Genomic DNA, 18,732 nt, shown 5'->3' on the forward strand with positions numbered 1-18,732 from the left:
CGGGCTATACGAAGCCTCGAAGGTACCTCGAACACTATTGCCTATAGTGGCAACTTAACGCCCTTCTCATTCTCACCGGACGAATAATACATGTATGCGGAAAAAAAACTGTTCAAAGAGAAAACCAAAGGTATTCTCACCCGATTTCTGTCGTACTCCTTCATGTAGGTATCGAAGAGCTGCGCGTTGCTGATTCCGATTCCACAGAATGTGAGGTAAGTTTCCAATAGCTGCAGAGGAGAAAACGAAAGGCAGTTAGGAACAAGTTAGCATCCATTACTATAACAAATGATAATGATAATCATGACAAATAAAACAGTAATACTGATATTGGCGGCACAGTGACGCTCAGTGCTCCCTTACGATTCAGAGACACTCGATTTCGAAGGAAACTTACCACTGAAGGTAATTTGACACCCTCATCTTCTATAGTTTTTCACATTCTGAATAAAGAGTGATGTCTGCCGGATGCTATTCATTCAGCACTGTCTTCAACCTTAGACATTTTAAAATTGTCTTGTGTTACCCATACCTAGGTGCGGTGTGAATGTATAACTTAATACATTGTGTATAGTCGCTTAGACAAAGATGATATTTCGTATCTCATGATACCGCATGAGATATTTTGACAATGCTTGTAGAGGAATTCGTGCTCAGAAATGTAAAGTGCTATTTACATCTTTCCATAATATTATACAGGGTATATCGATATCAGGAAGGAGTTACGTTGTGCACCATTTCTCACTCATCCACCCCCAATACACACACTGGTCCTGTGATAGACATAGGCTACACCGTAAGGATGTTTGCAGGCACCTGCACCACTATACCCCACCTTCACAGTTTGACTCTGGTGTAATTTGTCGGCATTCGAGTCATCACTTATCTCCCCCTATCTGTCGGTGTATGGGAATTGGAATCAGTCCATTTTGGGGGGGGGGGGGGCTGGGGGTGCGAGTTCAAAACGAAATGATCGTTTCACATCCCAATAAGGGATAAACGCTTGGTTTAGTTTTGCATTTGAGTTGTTTATTCCACTACGGCTTAATCTGTTTACCTCGCTTTGATGATACTTCCTCTTATTTGAAATGTTATTATACGACAGTTTCTAGTTGGTAGTGTGTTCAATTCAAACTGTACAACCACGAGTGATAAGTAACAGTAATGTCGTATTCTGCTTGCAATTCTTTTCGAACTTTAATTCTTTTTCGGGGGAAATGACTACTGACTTCTTAGAAATGACAACTGTATGGTTCTTTATTGTGCCAATGAAAGAAGCACCAAAGTGGGACAGTATGTTGCTTAAGTGTTGCTTTATTTTGGTGTGCGAATGTGTGTGTGTGTAGGGGGGGGGGGGGGTAAACGACTTTTGACCTCTTGCGAGGGAGGCCAACAATGCTCGTATATTTATGCTCTTGATAGCATCCCCGAGATGGGAATAATGGTGATGATTCTTTGATGAGACTCTGATTGGTTCTCCATCCATGGTCAGATTGTGTGCTGGTGATTCGGTGCTATAGGGGGAATCATCGCTCCCCGCGTATGTCTATATGTAAACCACCACTGCCACTAGATAAACGTGTAGAATATTCCAGTAGTGAGTACAAAGCGTCAAGGCGGATGATATATCATGGGGGTAGGGTGACTCTTAAAATCTCCCAATACGTCACCCGTTTGACGATAAAACACCCACTCAAAGAGGAGCGCACAAAGAGTTATTAATATTCTTCCTTTTCTAAACCGTTATTTATTCATACCTCTGTTGGGTAACGGGAGAAAATCGGATATTAAAATGCAGGTGGCTTGATTTCCGGTATCGATCGCTCATGGAGGAATCGATAGGACAAACATTTTCCATTTTCGCTGAAAGAACGCTGAAGGGGTCCAGCAGTGGTTTGAAGAAAACGACGCATTTCGCTTTCTGGTTTTCTTGGTTTCCTGTTTGAGAGAAACGACACATTTCGCGATTTCTGGTTTTCTTCCTCTCCTCTCTTTTTTTTGGGGGGGGGGTGGGGGTGGGAAATGTTCACGTATAGCGTCAGCAATGTAATTATCAAAGGAGTAATAAACATTAAAAACGAGAGCGCATAGACTTTTTTATATTCGTTCTTATCCAATCTTATCTTATATCCTTTGAGTAATTGTATACACAAACAAACACTCACACACACACTTGCGAGCGCGCTAAGGCGCGTGACCTTATACACACTGAAAATGTGCGATCCACCTTGGTCATTTCTTGTGGATCCTGGTACCTAGCGAGTTATTTTTGTCCCCATGACGACGTAAGCCGTGCATGGGAGTATATGTACCTAAAACACTCGCACACTTTCACATAAAGAGGTTAAATCTATCTCTTTCTTTGTTTCATTGCTGTAGGTCCTATAAGAATGCATGTATAAGAGTATGTGCCAGCAGAGATTGGTCATACGGTACCATAATGGGTTAATCAGATGTTCAGCCATCAGTATTGACCAGAGCGTTGTTCCTACCATGGTTACAACACTTGCATTCACATGCAAACCTTATGGTATTCATGCCTTTATACATGTACGACATTACGCTCGCATCCACTTTGGATGATTGTAGCGGGGGAGGGGTCGGTGGGGAGGGATTCGGGAAGGGGAATAGAGCTATAAGAGCTTGAGCAACCCTAATGGCCGGTGGAATGACGTAGCACTATTAGAAGAAGGCGACGAAGATCCTTGGCGTAATTTTATGAGATATCTCTTATCTCACTAACATGCGGACATATTATCCGAGAAATGGTCCCTGGCGTGGCATAACGTGGACCGTAAATGTCGAACTAAACGCTTTTATGACGTCACGATGACGTGTTATCTAGGCAGCAATGTACGGCAGTGACTTGGAAAAATACAGCGCGGTATAAGTCGTCTCGACAGTGCAAGAGTTTTAGAGGGGAATATATTTCATGAAGTATCCATCAGCGCAAAGCTGGTTTTTAGTAGCAGACAGATATCCATATGAGATGAAAGAGAAACGAATGTCAGGCCGTAGAGTACAGGGCTCACTGCAACCAATGAGTAAATTAAGTAGTTAACTATGTCAGTATTCCCTAGTCAGGTAACCACTTTTTACTCAAACTTATTCACTACACAGCTGTTTGTTTTGTAGAGGATTTCTGGCTTTCTGCTTGTGTGTTGAGCGAAAAGCTTTACTGGCAATGTTCAGTCGCGCATAATCATGCAATTACATCATGCTGAAGCGGGCACATTGGAAAGTGATAAGAATTCCTGCAAGACTTTGAGCATCACACCCTTCCAAAGTTAATCGTCACTTAGGGGATTTCCCCATTACCTCAGATTATCGTAAGACAGAAAGACACAGTTTGAGAGACAGTCGATCATGCCGCGGGTTAGGTAAGCGAAAATAAGATACAACGAGAAAAATGAACAGTCAACGCAGGCGTGGTTTGTCCCAAGCTGCTTGTGGTTGTAAATTCCTGAGAATGATTGGTTAGTGTGAAAACATGCGTGAATATTGAGTGAAAGTGTAAGGTTTGTCGTGCCGGATGTATCTCAATTCGTCTGTGTAAGTACATCTGTTGCTAGAATGTACAATACAAGTTCACACTGTACGTTCCTTAGCTATATGAGAAGTCTATTGCTTGAGATGAATCGATTTCCTTCTTGGAGTTGTGTTTATAGGGTGTGTTAATTATCCCGAATAATGTGATTGTACATCAACTTGGAGTGGACAGTGGACCATAAAGGAAAAGAAAACATGATTGAGCGTGTAATCGAGGAAAAGTGGACATCTTGATAAATTGACTACCTTAAAAGCCGCGCTCAATTCCAACTCGTCCCTCGTAGCCCCTTGTATGCCTCATGGCTAAACGATTTGTTTCTATTTTCCGCTTTGTATGGAGGGTAGTGGATGGGGTGACGGGCGTTCACAAGGTGCTGATTAATCCGAGCAGAACTCGTATCATCAAGTACCCCACACGGGACTGTAAGGCACTTCTAATGTACACCCCAATAATGCGGGGGTTTTTTCTGAGCAACAATTTTATGTTCTCTCCCTCTCATGTGACCCAATGTGGTGTCCCCTTGAGTGACTTTGTATAAACTATCACACATTAGAACAGCGTCATACCAGTATCAAGGTGAAAGAAAACAAAGGTGTTAAAAACGCGGTGAAATTTGATGAAACGCGTATTTTCACTAATGGAGCGAGTGCCTTCTGATGAAGTTGTTTGGAATTGAGGAGGAGGGGGGTAGAAAAGGAAGACAGAGGGAAATATGACTTGATATTACAGGCATCGTTTGGCAATGCTTTCATTTCTAAATCTGAGATGCATGTATCTTCCTGCCGCTATACTGTCTTTGACTTACGTTCTGAGATCGAGAACTACTGAGTATAGGTAAATGCTTCAAAATGTGAAAATCCTCGCGAGAACGGATTTACCCTGGCTACTCAATTTTCCCTTTGTAGGTACTCAGCAATGTTAGACGGTTCCACACGCCTACATGGTGATATTTCCAAATAGATATTTTGGGAGCGAAAGCATATTTTTCAGACACTCCGGCATGCTTTTAATAATTATTTTTTCATACTCGTGAAAATAGTCTTACACACAACTGTATACGGCAAAGTTCAAAACTTTTTACCGAGATCAATCAAGTATGTCACTCGTTGTCTTTAATGGGGTAGCATTGAAATGCGGTTTCACTCATGAATTCGAAAGTTTTCTATAGGCAGCATGCGAACTCTGGTATTATTTTTCACTCAGTGCGCCGTCAGTTACTATCTGCTGCCGAATGGCATCCAAATACACCCACAGTCAGCTACCCAAAGGAATCCACAGCCGCAGTTTGTTTGTTTGTTTGCTTGTTTGTTTGTTTGATATTTCCATCTGAGATAATGGCCGGATAGCCCATATTCAGCTGAACCAGCTGGTCTTCGGGGTCCAATTTGATGTGAGGAGAGACCACTTCACCGGGTTAGACAAACAGCTCTTTTCGACGAATGAAGGAATCGGGACCTTTAATGAGCCTGTGTTGTAACTCTCTCACACACGGGACCTCTATTTCATGTCCTATCGGAGTGACAGAGTGTTTTGCCTCTTACCAGAGGGGACGGTATGACTACACACAACATTGCTGAGATAGACTAGGGAATCGAACCTGGGTCCTTTGGATCTGGAGGCAGACGCGCCACCGACTGAGGTAAATCATCGCTGTTCATGAAAGCTTTATCTGAAGCCCGTGAAGGCTTCAAATAGGCAGAGATTCGTGAAGCTTATGTCATAACAATTTGAGGTATTCGAATTCTAATACATCATGCAGAAGCGGACCAGAGGCTACGTATGAATCGCAATACAAATAATAATGTGACATAACGGCTACGGCAGGTTCTGCAATTTAGAAGGGAATAGTGCCATGATTTTAATTAAGGCAAAATAGACACTAATCAGATTCCAACACATAAAACAACTGCAACTTCCTGTAATCACGTTGACTAACGGTTTGCGCTTTTAGGATGCGTTTCTTTTCAGTGTTTCTGTGCATGCTTAAAGAGTGGATTACCGAAGAAGTGACGAACATTTAGAGGTGGGCACACAAAGACCATTCCGTCAAAACATCCGCTGATTTCAAAATGGAGGTAGATTTTGAATCCGCGGTTTGACCAAGGAGGTTCGAGAGATGACTATAATTATTCAATCAGCTGTCAGTTTTCTATGGATAGACAAAAGAATTCCACAGGTGAATTTGTGCCATTGATGTTCGATGCTTGAAGCCGCCATCTTTCTGAGCAATCTGAAGATTCATTTTTAACGCTAACATAATATCGGGTATATGCTGCTCGTTTATATATCAAATGCAATGAAATTTCACCTAATGATAAAGCACATTTAACAAAAGTCAATTCCGTTCGAAAATATGTGCAAAAGTGTAAATCTGAGCTGTATTTTGTGAAAGTGTTTGAAATTTTACTCTCATGGAAAGCGGGTTTTTTTTCACTTTTCTCCTTATTTCCGCCAAATGAAACTAATATGGTATCATCTTCAAGTATAGTTCTTTATAAATTAATATGTCAGATTAGCGTACAGACACGTACAGTCGAGTAATTTTGATATCTATTTCAGCAATATTTGAGCAATTTCTATTCGCGCACCCGCGTGCCTTTGCCATTGTTTACCGCCCATTGTTTAGTAGGGATAGCGAAAAGTAATTACCGTCACAAAGACATATCTTCCTTGGAAAGTGGCTGGTGATTATGCAATGAGACACGAGTCAATTGTCTTCGCATCTGAGCGGCAGATCCAGTTTGACACATACTTCAAATATTTTTGAGTGGCGGCTTCGAGCATGGGATCAAACCGAATAAGACTGTTGTGACTCCATTTCTCAAACCTCCTTGGTTTGACATTACCTTCTGGTCTGGTTTGGCTGGTCTCTCGATTTTTGATTTTGTGACAGAGATTTTTATTCAGAGTAGTTCTCTATAATGTTCATTTAGGGACAGGAGAAGAATCATAACTGTTGTGTGTCAGTCACTGCGCTGCGATTAGGGCAATAGCATTCCGAATAATCATGGCTGCTGTGTCCGGTCCCCTCTCAGCCGGCGAAGTTCAGTAATTTTTTTTTTCAAGCACTTGACAATTTCCCTCATGTAGCAAGTAATGACCCGCTCAATTCACCTATTCTGAACAAAATTACTTCAGGTACAGATTCTTGAGATCGACATTGCATGTATCGTTTATTGGCATAAAGCCTGTAGCAGATTTTATGATTGCTAGGAACAGCCTTTGTTAGAAAGGTATGCACACATTTAACGAATTAGTCAAACAATTCTTTAGTTTCGAGTTATTGTTTTATTGACTAACAGGTTTATTGTTCATAAACTAGTGTAGTGCACAATAAGCATGCATTCGTTTCTCCTCGTAATATTGCCCGGCTGCGCTTTTTAATGTTTATGTTAAACGGTAACTTCGTTTCATGCCACATTGTGGTTTCACTGTTAGCCGGGAGAAAACTGTCATCTCCGCGGCAAACCAAAGGGACACAGGTTAAATAACGCGTCCGCCTTATCTTCAAAAGCATCGCCCCATCGCCTCAGCGATGCATCTACCCTGGAATGACTTTTGCGGAATCACGGAGGCAAAAAAACAGGGACTTCTGTAGCTAAAGGGTTGAATGTTCCCACCAGCTTTGTCCTCATGCTACGGTGGCTGCAAAGTAGATATATAGAGAAAGAAATCGGAGACTATCAGATTATTCACGCGGATGCTGTAAAACGGCGCGCCGGAAGGTAACGGGTGCATGGGTGAGCGACGAGAGGTGATCCTTCTCGTCCATCTCTGAATTTTGGAATTCTCTTATTACCCCGCAAAAGAATTCCGCTTCAAGTTTTGGTTTACCTGTATACTAAAGACATTGATTCTTATAAATTCTTATATATCAGCAGTCTTATATTCTTGTTTAGCCTTAATTCTAAATCCTCATTTTCTTCTCGACCGTTAACATGCTTATTTACGGTAAAACGCAATCTTTTTATACCTCGGTAAACTAATGCAACTGGTGCGTTGGTATTGATCCTTGAAATCCTCTTCCGTTGCCCATTTTCCCTTTCTGCTTTTCCTCCCATGCTAATCTTTTTCTACAAGAGAGCTGCCTCATGCTTTTGTATATGGGTGTGTTTGCATTTTTCCTTGTCTCTCTTTGTCTTTTTAGGCAATCTGCCTTAGTTTTGTTAGCTCAATAATAGTTTGTTTTTTTCATGAGGAGACTTCAAATTACAAGCCTTGCTTTTCTGCAGTACCCTCCATTTCCATCACCTTTGTTCAGGCAAAACAAAAAGTCAGTTCTTAAAGAGCTGTTAACTGTTCCTGAAGATATAAACGGAAAATTCTTTTCGTAAGCTATAAAACGCAGTATACATACGTCAACACGGTTTGTATTCGAATAATCTGATTGGAAAGATTTGGGCATGCGTGACGCTGATCCTATTTTTGTTTCGTTCGTAATTTGGTCACATTTGTGTGTGTGTGTGTGCTTGTGTGTGTGTGTGTGTATCGATATGAGTTAGTAGGTGGGCGGGTATTGGTTGATAAATAATATGGTTTCATTATTTATTACTGTATAATTTTGCTGCATAATTCATTTGGATGATTATTAAGATTAATGCTAGAAGAATTGAATCATCACTGTTAAATTTAAGCAATTTTTGAGAGCATAGGGGAAGTGACTGTATGTAAATTGATAATTGTTCATGAAAATGTAATTTTTGTTATGTCATTATGTACAGCAATAGCAAATTTGCTATTATGATCACAAATGTATATTTTCGTCATTTCAATTGTAGCAAACGAAAATTGTTATTTTTTTTTCTATTACTTCGAATGGAACAGAATAAACATCGTTGAAAAAAAAAGTATCGAGAGATGTGATGGGTTAACATTACACAGCCAAGGAGGTAACGAGTGCTTCGTTGCCCGTCCGTTGATACATTTGGAGGCGCTCCTTTTGTTGGCGTACTTCACTTGTAAGCCAGTAAATATTCCCTGATAGTATTTCAACGGACAGAATCATCCATTCACAGTTTATTGCTGCTGTCAGAAAACTGGCACTAAATGTGACTGATTGGCATGCTACATTGAGGTTCATTACTCTCGTTATTCGTAATTGCTTAATTTATGACCTGTAGATAACTCTCTCGAACCTACCAATTCTAAATCCCATCTAGCTTTCTGTACAGGCGGGATACGTGTAATAACAAGAGAGTTAATTTTCTCGATGGGGTTGCCATGCATACTATCAAGGCATTGCGTCGTATCCCATTCCCCATCTGGGTTCGTCACACTTTCAAAGAAAAGTGCTACGGGATTTACAAAGTAAACGTTAATTTGCATTTAATAAATTGCCGGAACTTTATCAATTACAGAATCCAAACAATGTGCATCATCCTTTTTACGGTCTCTGACTAGATGTGCGTGTTTTACGACCACTTTCCCTCCGCTGAAAAGGTTATCAAGTTCGTCCATTCCCTGCAGAGATGATCGGTGCCGGAAATAGATTAGATCTTTTATAATCCTGCCCATGCGGAAACCAAGTGCGTTATATAGAACTAGGCGAGGTATTGAAACTGCATAACAGCAGCGCGTGGAGCTTCCTTATTTCAATTCAGCGAAGTTTCGACCATTGCTTTGACAAAGATGATGTATGACCCCAGCATGCCGAGAAATTGAGATGAGTTTGCCCATTTTAGAAGTCCTTGAATGTATTATTCATACTACGCTCGTTTTTGTTTTGCCTTGTTTTTTATTTATCATTGGTATCACACACACGCGCGCGCATTATACAATATTTCACTTTCATCAAATCGGTGCAAATGTCAACATTGATCTTCACTCCTGTGACTTCATAATCTCATCCTGTCGATATTTTCTCTTCATCATTACATTTAGGATAGCACAGTAATGTCGTGCACGTACATTGGAAGGCGATGGTCAAGAACAGGTTCTGAAGTCATTTTCTAAACAACAACAACAACGACGACGACAGAATAGCACGTGCAAGTGTCTGAAAATAGTATGCTCTGTCAGATTTCAGCTTAGAGAAAAGAAAGTACAATCTTATAACAATAAAAACGGTACATGATAATCAGGCAAGCACCTTTTCGTCGTCCGCAGAAAAGGGCGTCCCGGTGACCTTGTTCACAACCAGCGCCACACCGATGACGTCATCCTCACTGTTTCTGATTGGTAGGCAGAGGAGCGACTCTGCCCTCGAGCCGAGATTTGGTTGAGCATCATTCAGACACGGTGGTTCCTGGATAGAAACATAAGAAAACGAGAGATCGCATCATTATCAGTCTCTCAGTCCCTCTATCTCACTTGCTCTTTCTTCTCTTTCGTTGGCGTAAATTGTCCCGCCGTTGACAAACGAACTGAAATAAAAAATGTATCCCTCTGTGATATCTCTCGGGATATTCAATCAGAGCGCTGACAAGCCCGGGATGTAAACATTGATCACGTTCCCGCGTCTGATTAGCGTGGGCAGCCTACCAGGCAAGTATGGCGCGCGCACTGACAAGTGGAGACTGCCCGATTCCATTTATCATGACTGGTGTCACGCAGCAATCCCCCGGTAATCGACGCATTCGTCTGCTGATCATGAGCGGATAGAAAGACAAGATGCATGCCGGGTCTTCCCTGGACTCATATTTTAGCCCATGTATGACAGTTGAGATTTACTGCTCCCTTTATCATTACAATTGAAAGACAGAAATAAATCTATACTTTCACGCCCACCTTCAAGCACACACATATTAATATAGACACACAAGGCACGCGCGCTCGCGCTCGCCATGCGTCTGCCTGAATTACATAAAACATATCAATCACTCATTCTCTTCGAAAACATGAAACGTGAATTCAGGATTTTAATTGAATTCAAAATTTCAAAGGAACTTAAAAATATATACATTCGTTAAAATCCAAACGTTTAGTGTATACTCGGATATGCATTGCATATAATTATGGTCAAAATTCACTAAAGTTCGGGCTGTGCTCTTTTCGAGATTCACACTGTGCAGACTCAAAAGGAAACATACTTATTAAAAGTGTGGCGACCTGAGACATAAGTTATTTGCTGTAAGCTGTTTTATCCCTACTCCTATATCGAAAGACAAATTCTGCATATAGGAGATAGAGACATTGTGAGAGATAGTTTTTCAGTGACGTGAATGTATGCTTGAATTAGGCAGTATACGGTGGCGTTAATAAGCCAGATGAATTTCCTTGCACTATTTAAGAAGGTAAAGGAAATGGAAAGACCGCTGAATTAAAGAGGACTGGCTGACCTCATCGAAACAGGTGCATTGCATGAGTCGCCTAAAACTGTAGAAATAAAAAATGGCATGCATTGGATTAAATTAGTTCTTTACTGATACACTCTCATGCTATGAAATGCTCTACTTCTTTGCCAGCATGTTTGAAGGCTTACCTTATACTCTTATACTTTACATTTTCTACGTTTGACCTTGTGATTTTGCTTTGGGTTTGTCTGTCCCCGTACTCTTCTTGATCCCTTCGCCTTTTCAGTATCTTTCTATACCTTAGGGGTGTTTTAGTCGTCTATTTCTCCATAAATATGCTGGATGCTGAAAGACACCTGGATAAATTGCGTGACAGTATGATGTAATTTATGATAAACGTTACTCTCTGTGTCTGTAATATGCATTTAATCTGCTGATGAGCGGATCATAAGCGGTATATCGTATTCACTTAATGACAGGGGAAGACTTCAAAGGGATAAGAACACATTTTCTCTCGATGTCGAAGGCGAAGTCGCATGATTGTCATCCCATGAAAATAAGTTAGTAAGGATACAAAAATCTCTTTTTAAGGAATTAGGTAGGTCAGTCCGCCGGGTTTTTTTTTTTTAAGTTTTCAAATCCTGCGTTCAAACGAAGCGAGTCTTGCTAGAAAATGGTTGACTGATCTATTTCCACTTTCCTAAGCGGCCTTGCATCAACCTACAATTAGTTCCAAAATGTAACGTACAGTGACCTATATACATTACACCAACAACATCTAAGCAGTTGGTTGATTCCGAGCTGAGGATTCCTGAGCTAAGCTGGTATCTGTCAGGTGTAGGAAGTTAATATATCGCGAGTCCTTTTCAACGAAGTGAACACGTTGTCTTTATTTCGACGCGCAGCTGCTGTCCAAGGCTTGTATTAACAACCACTGCCTAGAGGCCCGGTGAATACTACGAAAACGCTGAAGGAGACACTTAATAAAGCGGACATTCTTTCATTCCAGTGATTGTTCCCATTTTCACGATTCCTCTAATACAAAGCTTTGAGCGGTGTATAATGGAGCAGTACTCGAGGACAAAAGGACTTTGTCCACTTTGCTGTTTATAAGCTTTGTTACGTATAAACATGTATTTCCACGTGAGCTGCTGTGGCTCGATCACTCGACAAGACCAGTGATTCTCATTTTGCGGTCTCCATTTCAAGTCCATGGGCAACAGCGATCTTGAGCAAAGCATTATTATTCTCATTGTCTAGCCCTTCGGAGGTGACAAGAAGTCGACTGCGTGGTTGCTTGCCTAAAGACATTACCAAGGAGAGGTCAACCTTTATAGACATATGGATTGAGTGAATGTAACAATATTATTAGAACACATCAGCGAAAGTTTGAAGAAAATCGGACAATCTGTTCAAAAGTTATGAATTTTTGAAGATTCTGCTCAGTCACTGCTGGATGAGAAGACTACTACAGCTTGTGATGTCACATGTGTAGAACGATATAGAGAAAATATACAGAAAATTCAACATGTTTTTACTTTTCTCGCACAATAAAAAATGCTTGACTTCTTTCAGTAGGTAGGGGGAATGAATTACTTTTATCATACGTCCGTGACAAGTTGAGGAAATGTACACTTTTTTCAAAACATAAAATTTTGTGAAATTCTCTTTATATCTTCCTTATACTTGTATCGTTCTACGAATGTGACATCATACACTGTATAAAGTAGTCTTCTCATCAAGCAGTGACTGCGCAGATACTTTAAAATATAACTTTTTAACAGATTGTCCGACTTTCCTCAAACCTTCACTGGTGTGTTCTACTAATATTGCTGCATTCAACGAATCCACATGTATATGAAGGTGGACATGTCCTTGAAATTACTTCCCTAGTGGCTACGTTGAACACTGTAAAGACATTAATTCAAAGTGAGTTAAATCTCTATCTGAGAGAACGTTTGTCATCATTCCTTCGATTTATTATGTAATCATGTTAGAGATGCGACTTATTCGACTTCGCATTGAACGACACTCCATTTCCTCCGTAAATGGCAGATACTTCAACACTTGTTGTTTAGCATCGCGGTCATATTGGCGCTCAGGTCAAAGTGTTCAGCTTGTTTATGCATCAGTTTTGTATAGTTACATGGTTACATCTTCACAACACACTGCCACTTGTCATGGAGGGACTGTTGTTTTCTCCGCGTCATCATCGTCTATAGCTTCTCTTGAACTACTTTCTGACCACGACACTGTTTTATACGTTCCTCTCAATGTTTACAGTCATTTACAGTCACTTCATCCAATGCGAACGTAAACAAAACAACTACGGTCGGCCCATGAATGTGGAGAGATGAAGTTAGCCATCACAAAGTTAGCCATCTTAAACCTATGCCACTGGCTGTAACATAGACCTGATTGAACCACCATGCTTCAACAGGTTGTGTTTTATGAAATAACAGCGCGAATGATGGCTTACACGGCCGCCCACATTATTTTGGACTTCATGGAGCGGCGTGCTTTCTACATAAGATATGAAGTCATTGCAGGTGTATATCAACGACTTCCAAAGCGTGTGGGTGGCCCATCGAACGGGCACATTATTCGGGCATGTGATTTTTGTCGTTGGCCGCACAAGTGATACTCAGAAGCTGACGAGGGTTCGTTCTCTCTCTCTCTCTTTTTTCGTATGTAATATGCAGACTAGTGAAGAACTCCTTAGGGTCAAATTGAATATGGTAGCGAGAGCGTGGTTCGAATTTCTCAATTGTAGCCGCTGGCGAATACTGGGACGAGGATGCAAATTTGCTCAATCCTTTTGCAACGTTTTGATAATGCCATACAACCATGCAGTCTTTGTGGATTAAGCGACTTGACCGCACGCTGCTTCGATAGCATATACGGTAACTATACTACAATCGCTTTTTGGGATACTTCGAAAACTTTAAATATAGAACAGGTGCATTGGAATTATATTAGAGGCATGTCAAGTTATTATTTTCCATCCGTGGGGGCGCTGTGGCATAGTGGATAAGACTCTCGACTCCCGATCGGAGGACCTGAGTTCGAGTCCCGCCCAGTGCTTGCGTCCTTGGACAAGATGCTTTACCCACCACGTCCCTCTCGACCCAGGTGTATAAATGGGTGCCTGGCAACGCTGGGGTAATGATAATGACAGGGCCCTCTGGTAGAGCAGTGGCAACACTGAAGAGGCTACCCTGGGTAAATAAGACCTTATTATTATAAATATTATCTAACGCACTTGATCTATGTCGAGTGAGGACTCATGGGGGAGGGGTTCTACAATCCGTAGCGAATCTGCCGTGTTTTAAGACTAGAAAATCCCTCTGGAATGGACACTGTTTTCTGATAGCATTCCTCCCTGAGAGACTACAAGCATGTCAGCTTCTAAGCTCTGAACAAAAGCAAAAGTCAACAGAATGATCTGCATTTATGCTTTATTACCCACGCCGATGAAAATCGGCAGGGGGTTATGTAAAGGGTTCCGTATGTTTGTTTGTTTGTTTGTTTGTTTGTTTGTTTTTTTGTTTTTTTTTTGTTTGTTTGTTTGTTTGTTTGTTTGTTTGTTTGTTTGTATGTTTGTTTGTTTGTTTGTTTGTTTGTTTGTTTGTTTGTTTGTGTACAAGATAACAAGAGAACGGGAAAACGGATTTGCACGAAATGTTCAGGGAATGTTTGGATAATGACAGGAAAGAATCGATTAGATTTTGGTGATAATCGGTTGACCCTTGCAAATTCTGTGTGACCTTGAAGTTTTGACCCCATGGTATAGTGACCATTCCGAAAATTTCCCGTTTCTCACTTTGCGATTTTCCGCTACCATACGAAGACATAAACTCCCCAACGATCCGACTTCGCTGCTCAAATGTTCGTAAGAATTCCGAAATTTACGTTTAGGCCTATTTGAGGGACTATGTCCTTCTAGATTTATGAAAGTTCGTTCTCCGTCATCACAAACTGGCCCGTATTTTGATGATTTTTCAAATCAACATTGATTGTTTTTTTCGTTGGAGGAGCATTTTGCTCGGTCGCAGTCACACTGCACGATATGCGCGCTCAATGTCAATGCGTGTGCAAGGCCGCTGAAAATGCATCGCGCTCTACACTGTTGGTGCAAAATTGCACCGGGGACGTTGCGGCGCTCGTTGGTGGGCTAATACTGGTGCAGTAGACATTTGCATTCAACCCTTGCATTGAATAATTCCCGTAGACACTAATCATAGGGGTAATTGCCTAGGGGGTACGTAAATTTTGTTTTTCTTTTTTGCTTTTGTGGATACCATCAAAGATCGTACACTCATACGACCTTTGATATTTGATGATTTTTCAAATTAACATTGATTGTTTTTTTCGTTGGAGGAGCATTTTGCTCGGTCGCAGTCACACTGCACGATATGCGTGCTCAATGTCAATGCGTGTGCAAGGCCGCTGAAAATGCATCGCGCTCTACACTGTTGGTGCAAAATTGCACCGGGGACGTTGCGGCGCTCGTTGGTGGCCGAATACTGGTGCAGTAGACATTTGCATTCAACCCTTGCATTGAATAATTCCCGTAGACACTAATCATAGGGGTAATTGCCTAGGGGGTACGTAAATTTTGTTTTTCTTTTTTGCTTTTGTGGATACCATCAAAGATCGTACACTCATACGACCTTTGATATCATCACACTCTCGGCTTGCTATAATCAAAATATCCCGCAAGAAAACGGCGTATTTCTCGATTTTTAGCGCTTTTTCCGCGACCCGTCGCGTAGACAATACTCTTAAAACTGGACTTAATTCGCGCGCGCTTGGAAAAGTTCCGATTCTGCACTTTTGACGGTGGAATTTGGGATTTTCGATGGATTTTTGGAGGAGACTTAAGGACTTTCCTGTACGTGAATGAGTGTTAATACCGTATGTGTAATTATGTGATTTGCGTGTGATGTGACTGTAGAACCAAAGATCGTACACTTCAGTGTACGATCTTTGGTAGAACTCACTGGCTGGTGATAAAGCACACTGGCAATTAAGTGGCCGAATTCTGGTAGATGACCGAATGCACATTATGTTTACCCCGACTTTGTACTTAGGCGTGGGTCTGCCGCCTTTGACGGCCCCTCTCTAGTTTTATGCTGTAGAGGAAATTACATATTTGTGAGATGCTTTATCTCTTGGCTACGTTACATTTCGGACAAAAAGGTTTACGTTAGCATTCCTTTTTCTGAATTGACAGTTCATCTGGAATCGGTCAACAGTCTGTTGTAATGCAGTATATTCTTTGTCTTGCTTTGTTATAAAGATTTACAAACCCACTTTTACAGTCATTCATTAACGTGCATATACAGTGTTAAAAAGAAAAATGCATTTGTACAAATGAATAAGTAAATATGAATTATTTCATATTACACATATCAGTGTGTGTCTGCGTGTGTGTGTGTGTGTGTGTGTGTGTGAGACAAAGTGTTGTATGAACATCGTTCATGCTATGAATGCATGTCCTACACGACTTTGGATAATAACGACAATCTTTGGTTGCTCCAACTGCTTTTCAAAGTTGTAAAATTTGTTACAGAAATGACTGACAGTTGAACGATAATCATGTAGAGACTTTCAAGCATGGAACAGCGTTGAAGACGGATTATCAAAACTCTTCGTACCTGGAACGATGTGTGCATTAACATGCGTTCAGGGCTATTTCCGATAACTCTCTATCTTCTTTTATTTACCTCCCCAAGTAGTAAGTAACACTTGACTTCCGGAATCTAAAAGTCACAGACTTACAGCAGTAATGTGAACAGCAACACAGGGAGGAAGACAGAATGACCTGCACTTAAACATTACCAACCAAGAATTTGAACAGGGTTTCTTATAAATCCATTATTTCATTAAGTTTCAGGGTTGAAAATAGGAGCGATATGCAAATGCTACCAGGTAATCTTGTGTGCATTTGTGCTACAACAAAAAGTGGAAAATCTGACCAGATACACCTTACTTCATTGGTACTTTATTACAATAAACTTAGAGTCTTATGAACGATTGAAAATGGTGATAATTGTTCATTGATATCTTTGACAGTGACATGGTTGTAAAGATGCTCAGTCTGACGTTTGAGTATTTCATGAGTCATTCCAACATCATTTTAATGGTCAGTCAGCAAAGTTCATATTCCTTCAACGTGAGTGGCCTCAACTTTAAACTGCAACATTAAGAAAAGTGGTCCCATGAATCGGTCAGAGTGAATTACAAAGAACAGCGAGAATGCAGATGTGAATCTATTGAATTTAAAAGAATCATCGTCGTACTAAAAATAAAATACAACAGCAGCGAAACTTTGCTGTCACGCAGCGGCAGACGATCGTTCGTGCAACCCGCGTGACCGGAGAACCAAAAAGCCGAGGTCAGCCCAGTGTGTCGTCTGCAGACAGTTTGGCGCGTCTGCTTGACCCAGAGGGACACAGCCGTTGATTTGGATTCGACTCTTAATTTTTGTCGTCTGTCCCAAGCTGTGCTTCAACACGTTTCAGCGAAAACATCGAAGAGAAAAAGCGAGCTACTCTCTATACCAGCAGGAACCTAAATGAGGCTATCGGTCACTGTCATAAACTGGCGGAACCCCTACTATATATGCTTTAGTAATGAAATACGAACGAAAGACTCATCTGCAATTCTCTGACACAGAGAAGACACAGAGTCAAATTGTGATAGATCTTGATAGGCCTATTGGTAGAAATATGCATGCTGAAAATCGCGACATTACATTACTTACATATATCTCGGAAAACAGACAGAAACCGACATGGTGCTGAAAGTAATGTGAAAAGCAAAAAAGTATTATAGAGTGTTGTGTGCAAAACTAGCTATTGTGATACACAACATGCTTATTAGTAAACCATTGTGTGAAATAACCACGTCCAATTTGCACAGTTGAAGGGGTTGCCCCAGAAACCACAAACCCCTTGACAATCTCCGCTTCATGGAGCCAATCTCTCTTTCTTCCAAAGGTCATCATCGGCAACAGCTCATGTGTGAATTCTTGCAGTAGCGACAGTCGAACGCAATTTCCTTCTAGATTGTTGACCAAACACTCCATGGAGTTGACACACAAGAAAAATACATGAATTCACGGGTCATGAAGTAGGTAGGTCTTTCGATGAACGTGCGCAATCGCCCTCTGAACAATACTAGTAGTTTACACACTTCGTTTTAAATGTGTTACACCCGTTCACGCTTAGCATGACAAGCGCTGTCCGGATTCCGAACAGCGTCAAGCATGTTATTTTTTATAGTGCGTTTTATTTCGTAGCAGTAGGATAAAACATACACTTATCCAGTCTTCCTTGTAACACGGAACTGGGGCAAACTCATCTAGGTGACGGAAAACGAGCTGAAAACACCAATGAATACGGTCCGGTAAAAAAGTACAATCCTGTGAGCGAGGTGCGTCCACGATCGGGAGGAAAAATCTACGTGCAAGACACGACAGCGAGTATGCCACAACTACTATCAGGACACGACCATGAACAAAACATAACTGCACGATGTGGACGATGTGCACGGACACATTCAGGAAGCATGGACACTGTCGAACACTGCAAAAACATCGGTGTTAAATCTAACACCGATCACGTGTCAATAGAAGACCATACCCACAGGTGTAGAAAGTATGTTGTGATGGTGTTGAAAAGTGTTCACCTGATACTTTCACACTGCAGCTGGTGATATTTTTGACACTGCGCTGGTGTTAATTCAACAATGACACCGCATGGTGTTGATTTGATATTGCTGGTGTTAATGTCAATGGTATAACACCCGCCCTGCTTCAACAGGTGTTACAGTGGTGTAAGTGTGTTCACACCTTCTTTTTTTTCAAAAATCAAGTACTTTATCAGAAAATTTCAAGTTCAAAATCAACAAGAAAAACTGTAACTAAGAAACTATTCAAAAAAC

At 41.0% G+C, this 18,732-nt stretch overlaps 1 protein-coding gene across 1 annotated transcript in view; it reads right to left on the reverse strand.

Annotated features, from left to right (window-relative positions):
* The window catches only part of LOC139722569 (dual 3',5'-cyclic-AMP and -GMP phosphodiesterase 11A-like), a 135,396-nt gene that overhangs the window by 71,298 nt on the left and 45,366 nt on the right, over positions 1–18,732 (reverse strand). The window contains exons 4-5 of the mRNA XM_071633860.1: positions 9,639–9,794; positions 141–230 (exon numbers count right to left, since the gene is read on the reverse strand). Coding sequence (XP_071489961.1) covers positions 141–230; positions 9,639–9,794 — 246 coding nt within the window. The remainder of the gene's footprint in view (positions 1–140; positions 231–9,638; positions 9,795–18,732) is intronic.

The sequence above is a fragment of the Diadema antillarum genome, unplaced genomic scaffold (assembly GCF_040938485.1).
Source record: "Diadema antillarum isolate AM-2024a unplaced genomic scaffold, OU_Dant_1.0 scf00000167, whole genome shotgun sequence".
In the NCBI taxonomy this organism is placed as follows: Eukaryota; Metazoa; Echinodermata; class Echinoidea; order Diadematoida; family Diadematidae; genus Diadema; species Diadema antillarum.